This window comes from Boleophthalmus pectinirostris, unplaced genomic scaffold (genome assembly GCF_026225935.1).
Source record: "Boleophthalmus pectinirostris isolate CB_2022bp ecotype Guang Dong unplaced genomic scaffold, ASM2622593v1 HiC_scaffold_16, whole genome shotgun sequence".
NCBI classification, from domain to species: Eukaryota; Metazoa; Chordata; class Actinopteri; order Gobiiformes; family Gobiidae; genus Boleophthalmus; species Boleophthalmus pectinirostris.
The window spans coordinates 38,569,027-38,584,026 of record NW_026571095.1 but is presented as its reverse complement, the minus strand read 5'-3'; the positions used below and the strand labels follow the sequence as shown (position 1 = coordinate 38,584,026).

At 54.8% G+C, this 15,000-nt stretch overlaps 2 protein-coding genes across 2 annotated transcripts in view; one reads left to right on the top strand and one right to left on the bottom strand.

The window, feature by feature from the left end:
* Positions 1–6,595, bottom strand: part of fastk (Fas-activated serine/threonine kinase) — a 12,287-nt gene extending 5,692 nt beyond the window's left edge. Inside the window, exons 1-10 of the mRNA XM_055151663.1 lie at positions 6,292–6,595; positions 5,418–5,690; positions 5,012–5,297; positions 4,249–4,430; positions 3,456–4,066; positions 3,065–3,252; positions 2,270–2,418; positions 1,744–1,960; positions 655–814; positions 120–211 (exon numbers count right to left, since the gene is read on the bottom strand). Of these exons, the coding sequence (XP_055007638.1) occupies positions 120–211; positions 655–814; positions 1,744–1,960; positions 2,270–2,418; positions 3,065–3,252; positions 3,456–4,066; positions 4,249–4,430; positions 5,012–5,297; positions 5,418–5,678 (2,146 nt within the window). The 5' untranslated portion in view covers positions 5,679–5,690; positions 6,292–6,595. The remainder of the gene's footprint in view (positions 1–119; positions 212–654; positions 815–1,743; positions 1,961–2,269; positions 2,419–3,064; positions 3,253–3,455; positions 4,067–4,248; positions 4,431–5,011; positions 5,298–5,417; positions 5,691–6,291) is intronic.
* The window catches only part of afg3l2 (AFG3-like AAA ATPase 2), a 16,672-nt gene continuing 8,237 nt past the window's right edge, over positions 6,566–15,000 (top strand). Inside the window, exons 1-9 of the mRNA XM_055151664.1 lie at positions 6,566–6,812; positions 7,487–7,562; positions 7,630–7,698; positions 7,889–8,031; positions 10,347–10,499; positions 10,774–10,848; positions 11,505–11,629; positions 13,005–13,173; positions 14,617–14,718. Of these exons, the coding sequence (XP_055007639.1) occupies positions 6,717–6,812; positions 7,487–7,562; positions 7,630–7,698; positions 7,889–8,031; positions 10,347–10,499; positions 10,774–10,848; positions 11,505–11,629; positions 13,005–13,173; positions 14,617–14,718 (1,008 nt within the window). The 5' untranslated portion in view covers positions 6,566–6,716. The remainder of the gene's footprint in view (positions 6,813–7,486; positions 7,563–7,629; positions 7,699–7,888; positions 8,032–10,346; positions 10,500–10,773; positions 10,849–11,504; positions 11,630–13,004; positions 13,174–14,616; positions 14,719–15,000) is intronic.

Below are 15,000 nucleotides of genomic sequence, written 5' to 3'. Positions count from 1 at the left end.
GTTTAGTCCTGGTTTAGACCTGGTTTAGTCCTGGTTTAGTCCTGGTTTAGTCCTGGTTTAGTCCTGGTTTAGTCCTGGTTTAGACCTGGTTTAGTCCTGGTTTAGTCCTGGTTTAGTACCTGTGTAATATCCCGGGGGGAGGATCTGGTTTTGTTTGTAGTTCTTTTCTCCGATGAGCTGACGCAGAGACTCGCCCACCAAACCCTTATAACTGCAACACAAACCAGACCAGGACTCAGACCGAGACCAGGACTCAGACCGAGACCAGGACTCAGACCGAGACCAGTCCGGGGTTGAAGGCCGACCACGGCAAACGTAAGGATTTCAAAACTAAATATTAAAACACTAAAAGCCCAGTGTTCAGTGGTCAGGGCGTGGTCAGTCCTGGTCCTGGTCTCGGTCTCACCTGTACTTGCGGTTGGCCTCGTCTGCGGTCAGTCCTGGTCCTGGTCTCGGTCTCACCTGTACTTGCGGTTGGCCTCGTCGGCGGTCAGTCCTGGTCTTGGTCCTGGTCTCGGTCTCGGTCTCACCTGTACTTGCGGTTGGCCTCGTCGGCGGTCAGTCCTGGTCTTGGTCCTGGTCTCGGTCTCACCTGTACTTGCGGTTGGCCTCGTCGGCGGTCAGTCCTGGTCTTGGTCCTGGTCTCGGTCTCACCTGTACTTGCGGTTGGCCTCGTCGGCGGTCAGGGCGTGGTCAAACATCAGGACTTTGTGGGCGGGGCTTAGGCGAGGTCCTCTGTAGTCCTCAAACTCCAGGTCCACGGCCGAGTCCAGGAGAGACAGATACCGACGCACGATCCCCACGTACGGACTATCTGAGGACCACACCGGGGTTAGACCAGACCCAGACCTGGTCATGGTATAATCCCAGTCCTGGTACAGTCTCGGTCCAGTCTTGGTCCAGTCCCAGCCTCGTCCTGGATTAGTCCTGGTTCACTCTCGATCCTGGTCTCAGTCCTGGTCCTGGTCTTCTGGTCTCGGTCCTGGTCCTGGTCCTGGTCTCGGTCCTGGTCGGTCCTGGTCTCCGGTTCGGTCTCGGTCTGGTCTCGGTCCTGGTCTCAGTCCTGGTCTCGGTCTCGGTCTCGGTCCTGGTCTCGGTCCTGGTCTCGGTCCTGGTCTCGGTCCTGGTCTCGGTCCTGGTCTCGGTCGGTCTGGTCTCGGTCTGGTCTCGGTCCTGGTCTCGGTCTCGGTCTCGGTCTCGGTCCTGGTCTGGTCTCAGTCTCGGTCTCGGTCCTGGTCTCAGTCCTGGTCCTGGTCTCAGTCTCAGTCTCGGTCTCGGTCCTGGTCTCAGTCCTGGTCTCAGTCTCGGTCTCGGTCTCGGTCCTCGGTCCTGGTCTCAGTCTCGGTCTCGTCTCGGTCCTCGGTCCTGGTCTTGGTCTCAGTCTCGGTCTCGTCCTGGTCTCAGTCCTGGTCCTGGTCTCCGGTCCTGGTCTCAGTCTGGTCTCGGTCCTGGTCTCGGTCCTGGTCTCGGTCCTCGGTCATGTTTTCGGTCATGTTTGTGTTTGTGTTTGATCATGTTATTGGTCCTGGTCTCGGTCCTGGTCTCGGTCCTGGTCTCGGTCCTGGTCTCGGTCCTGGTCTCGGTCCTGGTCTTACTGTGGAGGCCGTGGGTGAAGCTGGGGCAGAAGACGTGTCAGTCCTGGTCATGTTTTCGGTCATGTTTGTGTTTGTGTTTGATCATGTTATTGGTCCTGGTCTCGGTCCTGGTCTCGGGTCTCGGTCCTGGTCTCGGTCCTGGTCTTACTGTGGAGGCCGTGGGTGAAGCTGGGGCAGAAGACGTGCTGGAGGAGGCGCTGGGGGCAGTGGTGGAGCTGGAGCAGAGACATGAGGATGTTGACCGTGGCCAGAGGAGAACTCAGAGCTTTAGACTCTAGAACTTTCTCCAGACGCTGGAACAGCTCCAGCGCCCTCTGCGGGCGATAGTTCATCCGACTCAACGGGAACACCAGCCTCTGGATCACCTGCGCACACCGGGACACACCGGGTCACACCAGGTCACACAGGTCAACACCAGGTCAACACCAGGTCACACAGGTCACACCGGGTCAACATCAGGTCACACAGGTCACACCGGGTCAACACCAGGTCACACAGGTCACACCGGGTCAACATCAGGTCACACAGGTCACACCGGGTCACAGGGAGGGAGGGCATCCGTGTCAGTGCCAAACATACAACACATGCACCTGTCTCTCTCCTGCACCTGCACCTGTCTGTCCGTGTAGTGACAGTGGTCGGGGTCAGAGGTCAGAGGTCTGGGGGGGTGTTACCTTGATGTCCAGTAGCTCCGCCCTCTTGAGCAGGTACTCGGCGACGGTCTCCAGGAGGCGTGTCTCTCGGAGTCGGTGTCGTGCGGCGTATTTGGCGATGAGCGACATCGTGTTCGGACTCAGAGCGTCGGCTTTGAACGGCAGCTCCTCTGCACACGGCACACGACACACGGCACGTGACACACGGCACACGACACATGACACACACGACAGGACAGGGTCACGCTCTGCTCCTGTCACCGCTCCTGTCTGTCTCTGCTCCTGTCACTGTCTCTGCTCCTGTCACTGTCTCTGCTCCTGTCACTGTCTCTGCTGTCACTGTCACTGTTCCTGTCACTGTCTCTGCTCCTGTCTGTCTCTGCTCCTGTCACTGTCTCTGCTCCTGTCACTGTCTCTGCTCCTGTCACTGTCTCTGCTCCTGTCACTGTCACTGTTCCTGTCACTGCTCCTGTCACTGTCACTGTCACTGCTCCTGTCACTGCTCCTGCTCCTGTCTCTGCTCCTGTCACTGTCACTCTGTCCTGTCACTGTCTGCTCCTGTCACTGTCACTGCTCCTGTCACTGTCACTGCTCCTGTCACTGTCACTGCTCCTGTCACTGTCTCTGCTCCTGTCACTGTCACTGCTCCTGTCTGTCTGCTCCTGTCACTGTCTCTGCTCCTGTCACTGTCTCTGCTCCTGTCACTGTCTCTGCTCACTGTCACTGCTCCTGTCACTGCTCCTGTCACTGCTCCTGTCACTGCTCCTGTCACTGTCAGCGCGTCTCACCTGCCAGGCTCCTGTCAGCGCGTCTCACCTGCCAGGCGGGCGATGAAGCGCTCCTGTCGGCTCTGGTGGAACAGGTGGGAGCTGAAGATGAGCTCGAGGCTGCGGTTACTCGCCTCGGCCGCACACGCCGCCAACATCTCGTCCAACAGCGCCATCTCCTGGTCCCGCACGGCGCTGACGCACGACAGGGTGTGTTTGACCACACGCAGGATCTTCCTACAACACAACACACCTGGTCTAGACCTGGGTCAGACCTGGGTCAGACCTGGTTTAGTCCTTGTTTAGTCCTGGTTTAGTCCTGGTTTAGACCTGGTTTAGGCCTGGTTTAGACCTGGTTTAGACCTGGTTTAGTCCTGGTTTAGTCCTGGTTCAGTCCTGGTTCAGACCTGGTTTAGTTCTGGTTTAGTCCTGGTTTAGACCTGTTTGTGAGCAGTAGTTCTGGATTGGCTGCTGCTGTGGGCGTGTCCTTGGTGCTGCGCTCTGATTGGCTGTGCAGTTCTCTCCAGCGCCCCCTGTAGTAGGCGAGCAGCAGGAACAGCGTCTGCGGGTGACGCTCTCGCTCCAGACTCCGCTCCAGACCCGAGAGACACGCCTCGGTGAGAGCCACGCCCGGGGGAGGAGCCACACGCGGAGGGGGAGGAGCCACAGGCGAGGGAGGAGGAGCCACGAGCAGAGGGGGAGGAGCCACAGCTGAAGGGGGAGGAGCCACGGGCGAGGGAGGAGGAGTCACGGTTGGAGGAGGAGGAGACACAGCTGAGGGAGGAGGAGTCACGGTCGGAGGAGGAGGAGTCACAGCTGAGGGAGGAGCCGCGGGCGAGGAAGGAGCTACGCTGAGGGGAGGAGCCACGCTCAAGGAAGGAGCCGCATCTGGGGGAGGAGGAGCCGCATCTGGGGGAGGAGCCATGTCCAAAGGAGGAGGAGCCACACTTGGGGGAGGAGGAGCCGTGTCTAGGGGAGGAGCTGCACCCGGGGGAGGAGCCTCGTGCTGGGCTGGGGGAGGAGTCTCGGGGCCCTGCTCCACCGCACACGCCTGAAACACATGACATCACTGTCAGAGTGTCACCTGCCACAGGTGAGCCACAGGTGAGCCGCAGGTGAGCCACAGGTGAGCCGCAGGTGAGCCACAGGTGAGCCACAGGTGAGCCGCAGTTGAGCCACAGGTGAGCCACAGGTGGGTCACAGGTGAGACATCATCACGCTTCTGTCACTAACCTCCTTCAGGGGCTCTGACAGGTGCTGTGACAGGTGCGGCTGCGGCAGGTGCAGGTGGGGCCGGTGGTGCAGTCTCATGACGGAGCTGAACACCATGGACAGGTCCTTCTGATTAAAGTGAGACACACGACGCTCACACTCGTCCTCCAGAGACACGACGAGAGACGAGTCCGGACTGAGACCTGAGGACACAAGGACACAAGGACACGAGAAGGTGAGGACACAAGAACACAAGGAGGTGAGGACACAAGGAAACAAGGACACACTCGTCCTCCAGAGACACGACGAGAGACGAGTCCGGACGGAGACCTGAGGACACAAGGACACAAGGACACAAGGAGGTGGGGACACAAGGACACGAGGAGGTGAGGAAACAAGGAGGACAGGACTGCAGAGGACACTGCACTGTAGGAGTAGAAGTAACAGTAGTAGTAGTAGTAGTAGTAGTAGTAGTAGTAGTAGTAGTAGTAGTAGTAGTAGTAGTAGTAGTAGTAGTAGTAGTAGTAGCAAGTAGTAGTAGTAGTAGTAGTAGTAGTAGTAGTAGCAGTAGCAGTAGTAGTAGCAGCAGTAGTAGTAGTAGTAGTAGTAGTAGTAGTAGTAGTAGTAGTAGTAGTAGTAGTAGTAGTAGTAGTAGTAGTAGTAGTAGTAGTAGTAGTAGTAGTAGCAGTAGTAGTAGCAGTAGTAGTAGTAGTAGTAGTAGTAGTAGTAGTAGTAGTAGTAGTAGTAGTAGCAGTAGTAGTAGTAGTAGTAGTAGTAGTAGTACCCAGCGTGGCGGCGGCGTACAGCGCCGTGGCGAGGCTGTAGTTGTCGAATTTGCCGCAGTCTCGGACGATGGCGTCGCACAGAGACAGGAAGTCCTCATGCTCCAGCGTTTGCTTCCTGTCCTTAGCCCCGCCCCCCTCCGACGCAGGGGGAGGGGCCTCAGCGGTGGTGGGCGTGGCCTCCGCTGCGGGGGGCGGAGCCGGTAACAGCTGAGCGATTCTCTGCAGCGCCACCGCCAGGTGACTCTGGGAAACTTTAGACGGATTCTGAGAAATCCACCGCAGCACCTGAAAAATATACAAATATATAAATAAAATATACACATTTATACACATATATACACCTGAAACACACATATAGTATATACAGGTATATATTTAAATAAGCCCCGCCCCCCGTCCTCTGACCTCGTCCGGGCGCCGCGAGCGTTCCAAAAGTCGTTTCATGGTGAAGAACGTGTCGTAGCTCAGGTCCTGGATGAAGCTCCAGGTCTTCTTCCGGGTTGGGGGCGGGGCTCTGCGCACGGGGGCGTGGCCGAGCTGATGATGTAACGCTGGGGGCGGGCAGTGAGGGAAAACCACGCCCATCTGCGGTTTAGGTCCGGCCCCGGCCACGCCCCCTCCGCCGCAGAGCCGGTACATCCTCAAGACCCGCCCACAGACCTGCATGATCCAGACCCCCTGGAACAGAGGAAGACCGGGTCAAGACCGGGTCTAAACCAGGACTAAACCAGTTCTAAACCAGTTCTAAACAGAGCCTAAAAAGAGTCTAAAGCAGGTCTAAACCGGGTCTAGACTGGGTCCAGACCAGGTCTAAACCAGGACTAAGACAGGACTAAACCGGGTCTAAACTGGGTCTAGACCGAGTCCAGATCGGGTCCAGACCAGGTCCAGACCAGGTCTAAACCAGGTCTGAGACAGGACTAAACCGGGTGTAAACTGGGTCTAGACCGGGTCTAGACCGGATCTAAACCAGGACTAAACTGGTTCTAAACCAAGCCTAAACAGAGTCTAAACCAGGTTTAAACCAGGTCTAAGACAGGTCTAAATGGGGTCTTAACCTGAACTGAACTGGGACAGGACCAGGACTAAACCAGGACTGAACCAGGACTACACTGTCCCCTTTTAACGTTGTCCTGTCACTGCTGTTAGCCTGTCCCCTGTCCCCTGTCCCCTGACCTCCGCGGCTCAAGTCTCTTCTGTCCCCGAGGCTGAGCTCTGGTCCCGGCTGTGGTCTGGGAGGACAGCGGGAAGACAGCGGGGGGACAGCGGGGACACTCACCTCATCTCTGTGCCTCTCGGGCTCCTGTCGGGTCCTGTCACCGGGAAACACGCGGGGGACAGTGGCTTCAGTCCTCCGTGTCCTCCGCCGTGTCCTCCGCCATGTCTCAGAGCGTCCCCTGGCGGACACACAGCTCAAGCCTCCGTGTCCCCGCGAGTGTCCACGGTCCCAGCGCTGGAGGACAGACCGGAGACACAGGCACGAGCGGAACTGTGTCCAAATCCCGAAATCCAGACCGAGTTTAAGCGTCTTTAAAGTCCAATGTCCCGTGTCCCTCTCCGGCCCCGTGTACGCATGCGCAGAGGCAAAGATGGCGGCGCGGGAGTGTGACGGATCAGGTCCTGTTCTGCCGCACGCTCTGTCCTCTGTGACGCACTGAAGGACGTCGCTTCGCCGCGTCCCCGTGAGACCGAGGCCCCGCGGACATGGCCCTCCGGTACCTGCGGCTGTCGGCGGGCTCCGGGGCCGCGCTGAGGCTCCTGCTGCGGCCGCGGGGAGGCCCGGGGAGAGCCCGCGTCCCGGTGAGTGCTAACGGCTAAAGCTAACGGCTAAAGCTAAACCTCATAGAGTGTGTGCGGGGAAGCTAAAACAGAGCTAATGCTAAAGCTAAGCCCGAGCTAATGTTAAAGCTAATGCTAAAGCTAATGACGGGGTAAACACACATGACAGGTGCAGTGACAGGGGCTGTGACAGGGGCAGTGACAGGGCAGTGACAGGTGTAAGGTGACAGGTTTAGTTTGTGTAAAACGTAAACAAATGTGTGAAAGCTGAATTCAACACATTTTTACTCAGTGTGTTCAAAGTAAGAAAAGAGGAGAACAGGAAATGTGTGTCGAGACGACCAATCACAGCTGTTGTTGTCTGCGTCAGTAATCAGAAAACCACACCCCCTCACTCTGAGACCACACCCCCTCACTCTGAGACCACACCCCCTCACTCTGAGACCACACCCCTGCAACCTGAGACCACACCCCCTCAACCTGAGACCACACCCCCTCACTCTGAGCGCATCACGTTCATATCTGGTTTAGTCCTGGTTTGGTCCTGATTCAGTCCTGGTTTACTCCTGGTTTACTCCTGGTTTAGTCCTGGTTTAGTCCTGATTCAGTCCTGGCTTAGTCCTGGCTTAGTCCTGGCTTAGTCCAGGTTTAGTCCTGGTTTAGTCCTGGTGTTTTTACCTGTGTTTTTTGTGCAGGTGTTGGTGGAGGCTGCAGGGGTGGAGCGTGTGTGGACTGAGCTGCAGAGACACATGAGCTCCCGTCCTCCTAAAGGTCAGAGCCCCTGTCGGTCCCTGTCGGTCCCTGTCTGACCCTGTCTGACCCTGTCTCTGTGTTTCAGGCTTTGAGAAGTATTTCCCTGACAGCAAAAAAAACCCAAAGACGGACGACAAGACCAGCGCCAAGAAAGGTCTGTGTAGTCCTGGTTTAGTCCCAGTTTAGTCCCGGTTTAGTCCAGGTTTAGTCCCGCTTTAGTCCCGCTTTAGTCCCGGTTTAGTGCCGGTTTAGTCCCGGTTTAGTCCCGGTTTAGTCCAGGTTTAGTCCTGGTTTAGTGCCGGACTTGAGCTCTGTGTTTTTGTTGTTTTTTCCGGTTGTTTCAGAGTCTAAAGCTGAGGAGAAGTCGAGCGGTGGAGGACCTGAAGGGGGCGGGACAGGAAGTGGAGGCGGCGGGACAGGAAGTGGAGGCAGCGGGAAACGCGGCGGGAGAAAGGAGGACTCTCATTGGTCGAGTCGGCTGCAAAAGGTCAGTTTACTTTAAAGTCACAGTACGGAACTTTTTAACCAAAACTGTGTTTTTAACATATTTTCATTCACTGCTCAGAAAATGAAAGGCAAACTGGACTTTTCTGAAATTGATCTGTATTTAGAAACGTCCTGTGAGCGAGCTCGCCTCTCCACAGACCTGACTCTGTGGGCTGTTCCTCCTCAAACTCTCCTGGAGGCTTTGTTTTGTTCATGCAGGTTTCACGTTGTGATGTCACAGGGTTATTATCTAAAACTTTATTTATTATGATCTAAATCTGTCTCTGTCCCTCTGTGTCTCTGTCTCTGTGTCTCTCTCTGTCTCTCTGTCCCTCTGTGTCTCTCTGTGTCTCTCTGTGTCTGTCCTCTGTGTCTGTGTCTCTCTCTGTCTCTCTCTCTGTGTCTCTGTGTCCCTCTGTGTCCCTCTCTCTCTCTCTCTCTCTCTGTGTCCCTCTGTCTCTCTCTGTGTCTCTCTGTCCCTCTGTCTCTCTCTCTCTCTGTGTCCTCTGTCCTCTGTCTCTGTCTCTCTGTGTCTCTGTGTCTCTCTGTCTCCTCTGTGTCTCTGTCTCTCTGTCTCTCTCTGTCTGTCTCTCTGTCTCTCTCTCTGTGTCTCTCTGTCCTCTGTCTCTCTCTCTCTCTGTGTCTCTCTGTCCCTCTGTCTCTCTCTCTCTCTCTGTGTCCCTCTGTGTCCCTCTCTCTCTCTCTGTGTCCCTCTGTGTCCCTCTCTCTCTCTCTCTGTGTCTCTCTGTCTCTCTGTCTCTCTCTCTCTCTGTGTCCCTCTGTCTCTCTCTCTCTCTCTCTGTCTCTCTCTCTCTGTGTCTCTCTGTCCTCTGTCTCTCTCTCTGTCTCTGTGTCCCTCTGTCTCTCTCTCTCTCTCTCTGTGTCCCTCTGTCTCTCTCTCTCTCTCTCTCTGTCTCTCTCTCTCTCTGTGTCTCTCTCTGTCCCTCTGTCTCTCTCTCTCTGTGTCTCTCTGTGTCCCTCTGTCTCTCTCTCTCTGTGTCTCTCTGTCTCTCTCTCTCTCTCTCTGTCTCTCTCTCTCTGTGTCCTCTGTGTCCCTCTGTCTCTCTCTCTCTGTCTCTGTGTCCCTCTGTCTCTCTCTCTGTGTCTCTGTGTCCCTCTGTCTCTCTCTCTCTGTGTCCCTCTGTCTCTCTCTGTCTCTCTCTGTCTCTCTCTCTCTGTGTCTCTCTGTGTCCCTCTGTCTCTCTCTCTCTCTGTGTCCCTCTGTCTCTCTCTCTCTCTGTGTCCCTCTGTCTCTCTCTCTGTGTCTCTCTGTGTCCCTCTCTCTCTGTGTCCCTCTCTCTCTCTCTGTGTCTCTCTGTCTCTCTCTCTGTGTCTCTGTGTCCCTCTGTCTCTCTCTCTCTCTGTGTCCCTCTGTGCCTCTCTGTCCCTCTGTCTCTCTCTGTGTCCCTCTGTCTCTCTCTGTCTCTCTCTGTGTCTCTGTGTCCCTCTGTCTGTCTCTCTCTGTCTCTCTGTCCCTCTGTGTCCCTCTGTCTCTCTCTGTGTCCCTCTGTCTCTCTCTGTGTCTCCTCTCTGTGTGTCTCTGTGTCCCTCTGTCTCTGTGTCCCTCTGTCTCTCTCTCTGTGTCTCTCTGTGTCCCTCTGTCTCTCTGTGTCCTCTCTGTGTCCCTCTGTCTCTTGTCTCTGTGTCCCTCTGTCTCTCTCTGTGTCCTCTGTGTCCCTCTGTCTCTCTGTCTCTCTGTGTCTCTCTGTGTCCCTCTGTCTCTCTCTCTGTCTCCTCTGTGTCCCTCTGTCTCTCTCTGTGTCCCTCTGTCTCTCTCTCTGTGTCTCCTCTGTGTCCTCTGTGTCCCTCTGTCTCTCTCTCTCTGTGTCTCTCTCTGTCTCTCTCTGTGTCCCTCTGTCTCTCTCTCTCTGTGTCCCTCTGTGTCCCTCTGTCTCTCTCTGTGTCTCTCTCTGTGTCTCTCTGTGTCTCTCTCTGTCTCTGTGTCTCTCTGTGTCCCTCTGTGTCTCTCTGTCTCTCTCTGTGTCTCTCTGTGTCTCTCTGTGTCCCTCTGTGTCCCTCTGTGTCCCTGTGTCTCTCTGTGTCCCTCTGTGTCTCTCTGTCTCTCTCTCTCTGTGTCTCTCTGTGTCCCTCTGTCTCTCTCTCTGTCTCTGTCTCTCTCTGTGTCCCTCTGTGTCCCTCTGTCTCTCTCTGTGTCTCTCTGTGTCCCTCTGTCTCTCTCTCTGTCTCTGTCTCTCTGTGTCTCTCTCTGTCTCCTCTGTGTCTCTCTGTGTCCCTCTGTGTCTCTCTGTGTCTCTGTCTCTGTCTCTCTGTCTCCTCTCTGTCTCTGTCTCTCTCTGTGTCCCTCTGTGTCCTCAGGGCGAGGTCCCGTGGGACGACAGAGAGTTCCGTCTGTACCTGCTCAGCGGCGCCGCCTTCTGGATGACCGTGGGGTACTACTTCCTGTGGAGGGACGGGGGCCGCGAGGTCACCTGGAAGGACTTCGTCAACAACTTCCTGTCCAAAGGCGCGGTGAGTGTGCGCGCCGTTAAAGCTCTAGTGCGGAACATGTGCGCGGAGACGTCAGCCCTTCCAGCGCGACCCGACCGTTTCAGAAAACCAACCGGAAGTTTCCAAAAATAAAAGACACAAACTGGCTTTTCTCCCCCGTGAAGAGCCGAGAGTCGTGTTTTTCCGAGCAGATTTCCGGCGTTTTCGTCTGTCGCTCGCCGCGGGAAAACGGCGGGAAAACGAGCGTCCAATCGGAAATTTGTTTTCATCTAAACTCCGACCTTTTCTGTCTCAGGTGGAGCGTCTCGAGGTCGTCAACAAACGCTACGTCAAAGTGGTGTTCAGCCCCGGGAAGACCCCAGTGGACGGAGTGAGTCCTGGTTTAGTCCTGGTTTAGTCCTGGTTTAGACCTGGTTTAGACCTGGTTTAGTCCTGGTTTAGACCTGGTTTAGTCCTGGTTTAGACCTGGTTTAGACCTGGTTTAGTCCTGGTTTAGTCCTGGTTTAGTTCTGGTTCTGGTTTAGTCCTGGTTTAGTCCTAGTTTAGTTCCTGGTTTTAGTTTAAGTCCTAGTTTAGTTCTGGTTTAGTCCTGGTTTAGTCCTGGTTTAATCCTGGTTTAGTTCTGGTTTAGTCCTGGTTTAGTTTTGTCCTGGTTTAGTCTTGGTTTAGTCCTAGTTTAGTTCTGGTTTAGTCCTGGTTTAGTTCTGGTTTAGTCCTAGTTTAGTTCTGGTTTAGTCCTAGTTTAGTTCTGGTTTAGTCCTTGTTTAGTCCTGGTTTAATCCTGATTTAGTTCTGGTTTAGTCCTGGTTTGGTTCTGGTTTAGTCCTAGTTTAGTTCTGGTTTAGTCCTAGTTTAGTTCTGGTTTAGTCCTGGTTTAGTCCTGGTTTAATCCTGGTTTAGTCCTAGTTTTGTTCTGGTTTAGTTCTGGTTTAGTCCTGGTTTAGTTCTGGTTTTGTCCTGGTTTAGTCCTGGTTTAGTTCTGGTTTAGTCCTGGTTTAGTCCTGGTTTAGTTCTCTTCTCTTGCAGTTGTTCGTGTGGTTTAACATCGGAAGCGTCGACACGTTCGAGAGGAACCTGGAGTCGGCGCAGAACGAACTCGGGATCGAATCTGAGAACCGGGTCCCCGTGGTGTACAGCAGCGAGAGCGACGGGTGAGAGACGGCTGGTTTAGTCCTGGTTCAGTCCTGGTTTAGTCCCGGTTCAGTCCTGGTTTAGTCTTGGTTCAGTCCTGGTTCAGTCCCGGTTCAGTCCTTGGTTCAGTCCTGGTTCAGTCCTGGTTCAGTCCTGGTTCAGTCCCGGTTTAGTCCCGGTTCAGTCCTGGTTTAGTCTTGGTTCAGTCCTGGTTCAGTCCCGGTTTAGTCCCGGTTCAGTCCTGGTTTAGTCTTGGTTTAGTCCCGGTTCAGTCCTGGTTCAGTCCCGGTTCAGTCTTGGTTTAGTCCTGGTTCAGTCCTGGTTCAGTCCTGGTTTAGTCCTGGTTCAGTCCTGGTTCAGTCCTGGTTCAGTCCTGGTTCAGTCCTGGTTTAGTCCTGGTTTCAGTCCTGGTTCAGTCCCGGTTTAGTCCCGGTTCAGTCCTGGTTTAGTCTTGGTTCAGTCCTGGTTCAGTCCCGGTTTAGTCCCGGTTCAGTCCTGGTTTAGTCCCGGTTCAGTCCTGGTTCAGTCCCGGTTCAGTCTTGGTTTAGTCCTGGTTCAGTCCTGGTTCAGTCCTGGTTTAGTCCTGGTTCAGTCCTGGTTCAGTCCTGGTTCAGTCCTGGTTTAGTCCTGGTTCAGTCCTGGTTCAGTCCCGGTTTAGTCCCGGTTCAGTCCGGTTAGTCTGGTTTCAGTCCTTGGTTCAGTCCCGGTTTAGTCCCGGTTCAGTCCCGGTTTAGTCCCGGTTCAGTCCCGGTTCAGTCCCGGTTCAGTCTTGGTTTAGTCCTGGTTCAGTCTGGTTCAGTCCTGGTTTCAGTCCTGGTTCAGTCCCTGGTTCAGTCCCGGTTCAGTCAGTCCTGGTTCAGTCCTGGTTCAGTCCTGGTTTCAGTCCGGTTCAGTCCTGGTTCAGTTCAGTCCTGGTTCAGTCCTGGTTCAGTCCTGGTTCAGTCCTGGTTCAGTCCTGGTTCAGTCCTGGTTCAGTCCTGGTTTAGTCCTGGTTCAGTCCTGGTTCAGTCCCGGTTCAGTCCTGGTTTAGTCCCGGTTCAGTCCTGGTTCAGTCCCGGTTCAGTCCTGGTTTAGTCCCGGTTCAGTCCTGTTTTAGTCCTGGTTCAGTCCTGGTTCAGTTCCAGTTCAGTCTTGGTTTAGTCTTGGTTCAGTCCTGGTTCAGTCCCGGTTCAGTCCTGGTTCAGTCCCGGTTCAGTCCCGGTTTAGTCCTGGTTCAGTCCCGGTTCAGTCCTGGTTTAGTCCTGGTTCAGTCCTGGTTTAGTCCTGGTTAGTCCTTCAGTCCCGGTTCAGTCCTGGTTTCAGTCCCGGTTCAGTCCTGGTTCAGTCCCGGTTCAGTCCTGGTTTAGTCCCGGTTCAGTCCTGGTTTAGTCCTGGTTCATTCTGTGTGTTCTGCAGGACGTTCATACTGAGCATGCTCCCCACGGCGCTCATCATTGGTTTCCTGTTGTTGATGCTGCGGCGGGGGCCGGCGGGGGGGCGCCCGGGGCGGGGCGTGGGCGGACTCTTCAGCGTCAGCGAGACCACGGCCAAAGTCCTGAAGGAACAGATCGACGTCAAGTTTAAAGTGAGTCTGACCAGAGAAAATAAATGTGAAAATATGACGACGTCACACTGATGACGACGTCACACTGACGACGACACACTGATGACGACGTCACACTGATGACGACGTCACACTGATGACGACGACACACTGTCACACTGACGACGACGTCACACTGACGACGACGTCACACTGACGACGACGTCACACTGACGACGACACACTGATGATGAAGTCACACTGACGACGACGTCACACTGACGACGACACACTGATGATGAAGTCACACTGACGACGACGTCACACTGACGACGACGTCACACTGACGACGTCACACTGATGACGACACACTGATGATGAAGTCACACTGATGATGAAGTCACACTGATGATGACGTCACACTGATGACGACACACTGATGACGACGACACACTGATGACGACACACTGATGACGACGTCACACTGACGACGACGTCACACTGACGACGACGTCACACTGACGACGTCACACTGATGACGACGTCACACTGATGACGATGTCACACTGACGCCGTCACACTGATGATGAAGTCACACTGATGATGAAGTCACACTGATGACGACGTCACACTGATGACGACGTCACACTGATGACGATGTCACACTGACGCCGTCACACTGATGATGAAGTCACACTGATGATGAAGTCACACTGATGATGACGTCACACTGATGACGACACACTGATGACGACGACACACTGACGACGACGTCACACTGACGACGACGTCACACTGACGACGACGTCACACTGACGACGACGTCACACTGACGACGTCACACTGATGACGACGTCACACTGATGACGATGTCACACTGACGCCGTCACACTGATGATGAAGTCACACTGATGATGAAGTCACACTGATGACGACGTCACACTGATGACGATGTCACACTGACGCCGTCACACTGATGATGAAGTCACACTGATGATGAAGTCACACTGATGACGACGTCACACTGATGACGACGTCACACTGATGACGATGTCACACTGACGACGTCACACTGATGATGAAGTCACACTGATGATGACGTCACACTGATGATGACGTCACACTGATGACGACGTCACACTGATGATGACGTCACACTGATGACGACGTCACACTGATGACGACGTCACACTGATGACGTCACGCTGATGACGACGTCACGCTGATGACGTCGTCACACTGATGATGTCGTCACACTGATGATGTCACACTATGATGACGTCACACTGATGATGCTTCTTCAAAGTTTTCACCTTTCACTCTCTGTCTCGTTTCTGTCTTGTGTCTCGTGTTTGTCTCGTGTTTGTCTCCGTCTCGTGTCTCCGTCTCGTGTCTCCGTCTCGTGTCTCCGTCTCGTGTCTCCTGTCTCGTGTCTCCGTCTCGTGTCTCTCTCTCGTGTCTCCGTCTCGTGTCTCTGTCTCTCAGGACGTGGCCGGGTGTGAGGAGGCCAAACTGGAGATCATGGAGTTTGTGAACTTCCTCAAGAACCCGAAACAATATCAAGACCTGGGAGCCAAGATCCCCAAGGTGAGAAAGAGGAGAGGAGGAGGAGAGAGGAGGTGTAGAGGAGGAGGAGGTTCAGAGGAGGAGGTGTAGAGGAGGAGGAGGTTCAGAGGAGGAGGTGTAGAGGAGGAGGAGGTTCAGAGGAGGAGGTGTAGAGGAGGAGGAGGTGCAGAGGAGCAGAGGAGAAGGAGGTGTAGAGGAGGAGGAGGTGCAGAGGAGGAGGAGGTGTAGAGGAGGAGGAGGAGGTGCAGGAGGAGGAGTGAGAGGAGGAGGAGGTGCAGAGGAGGAGGTGCAGGAGGAGGCAGA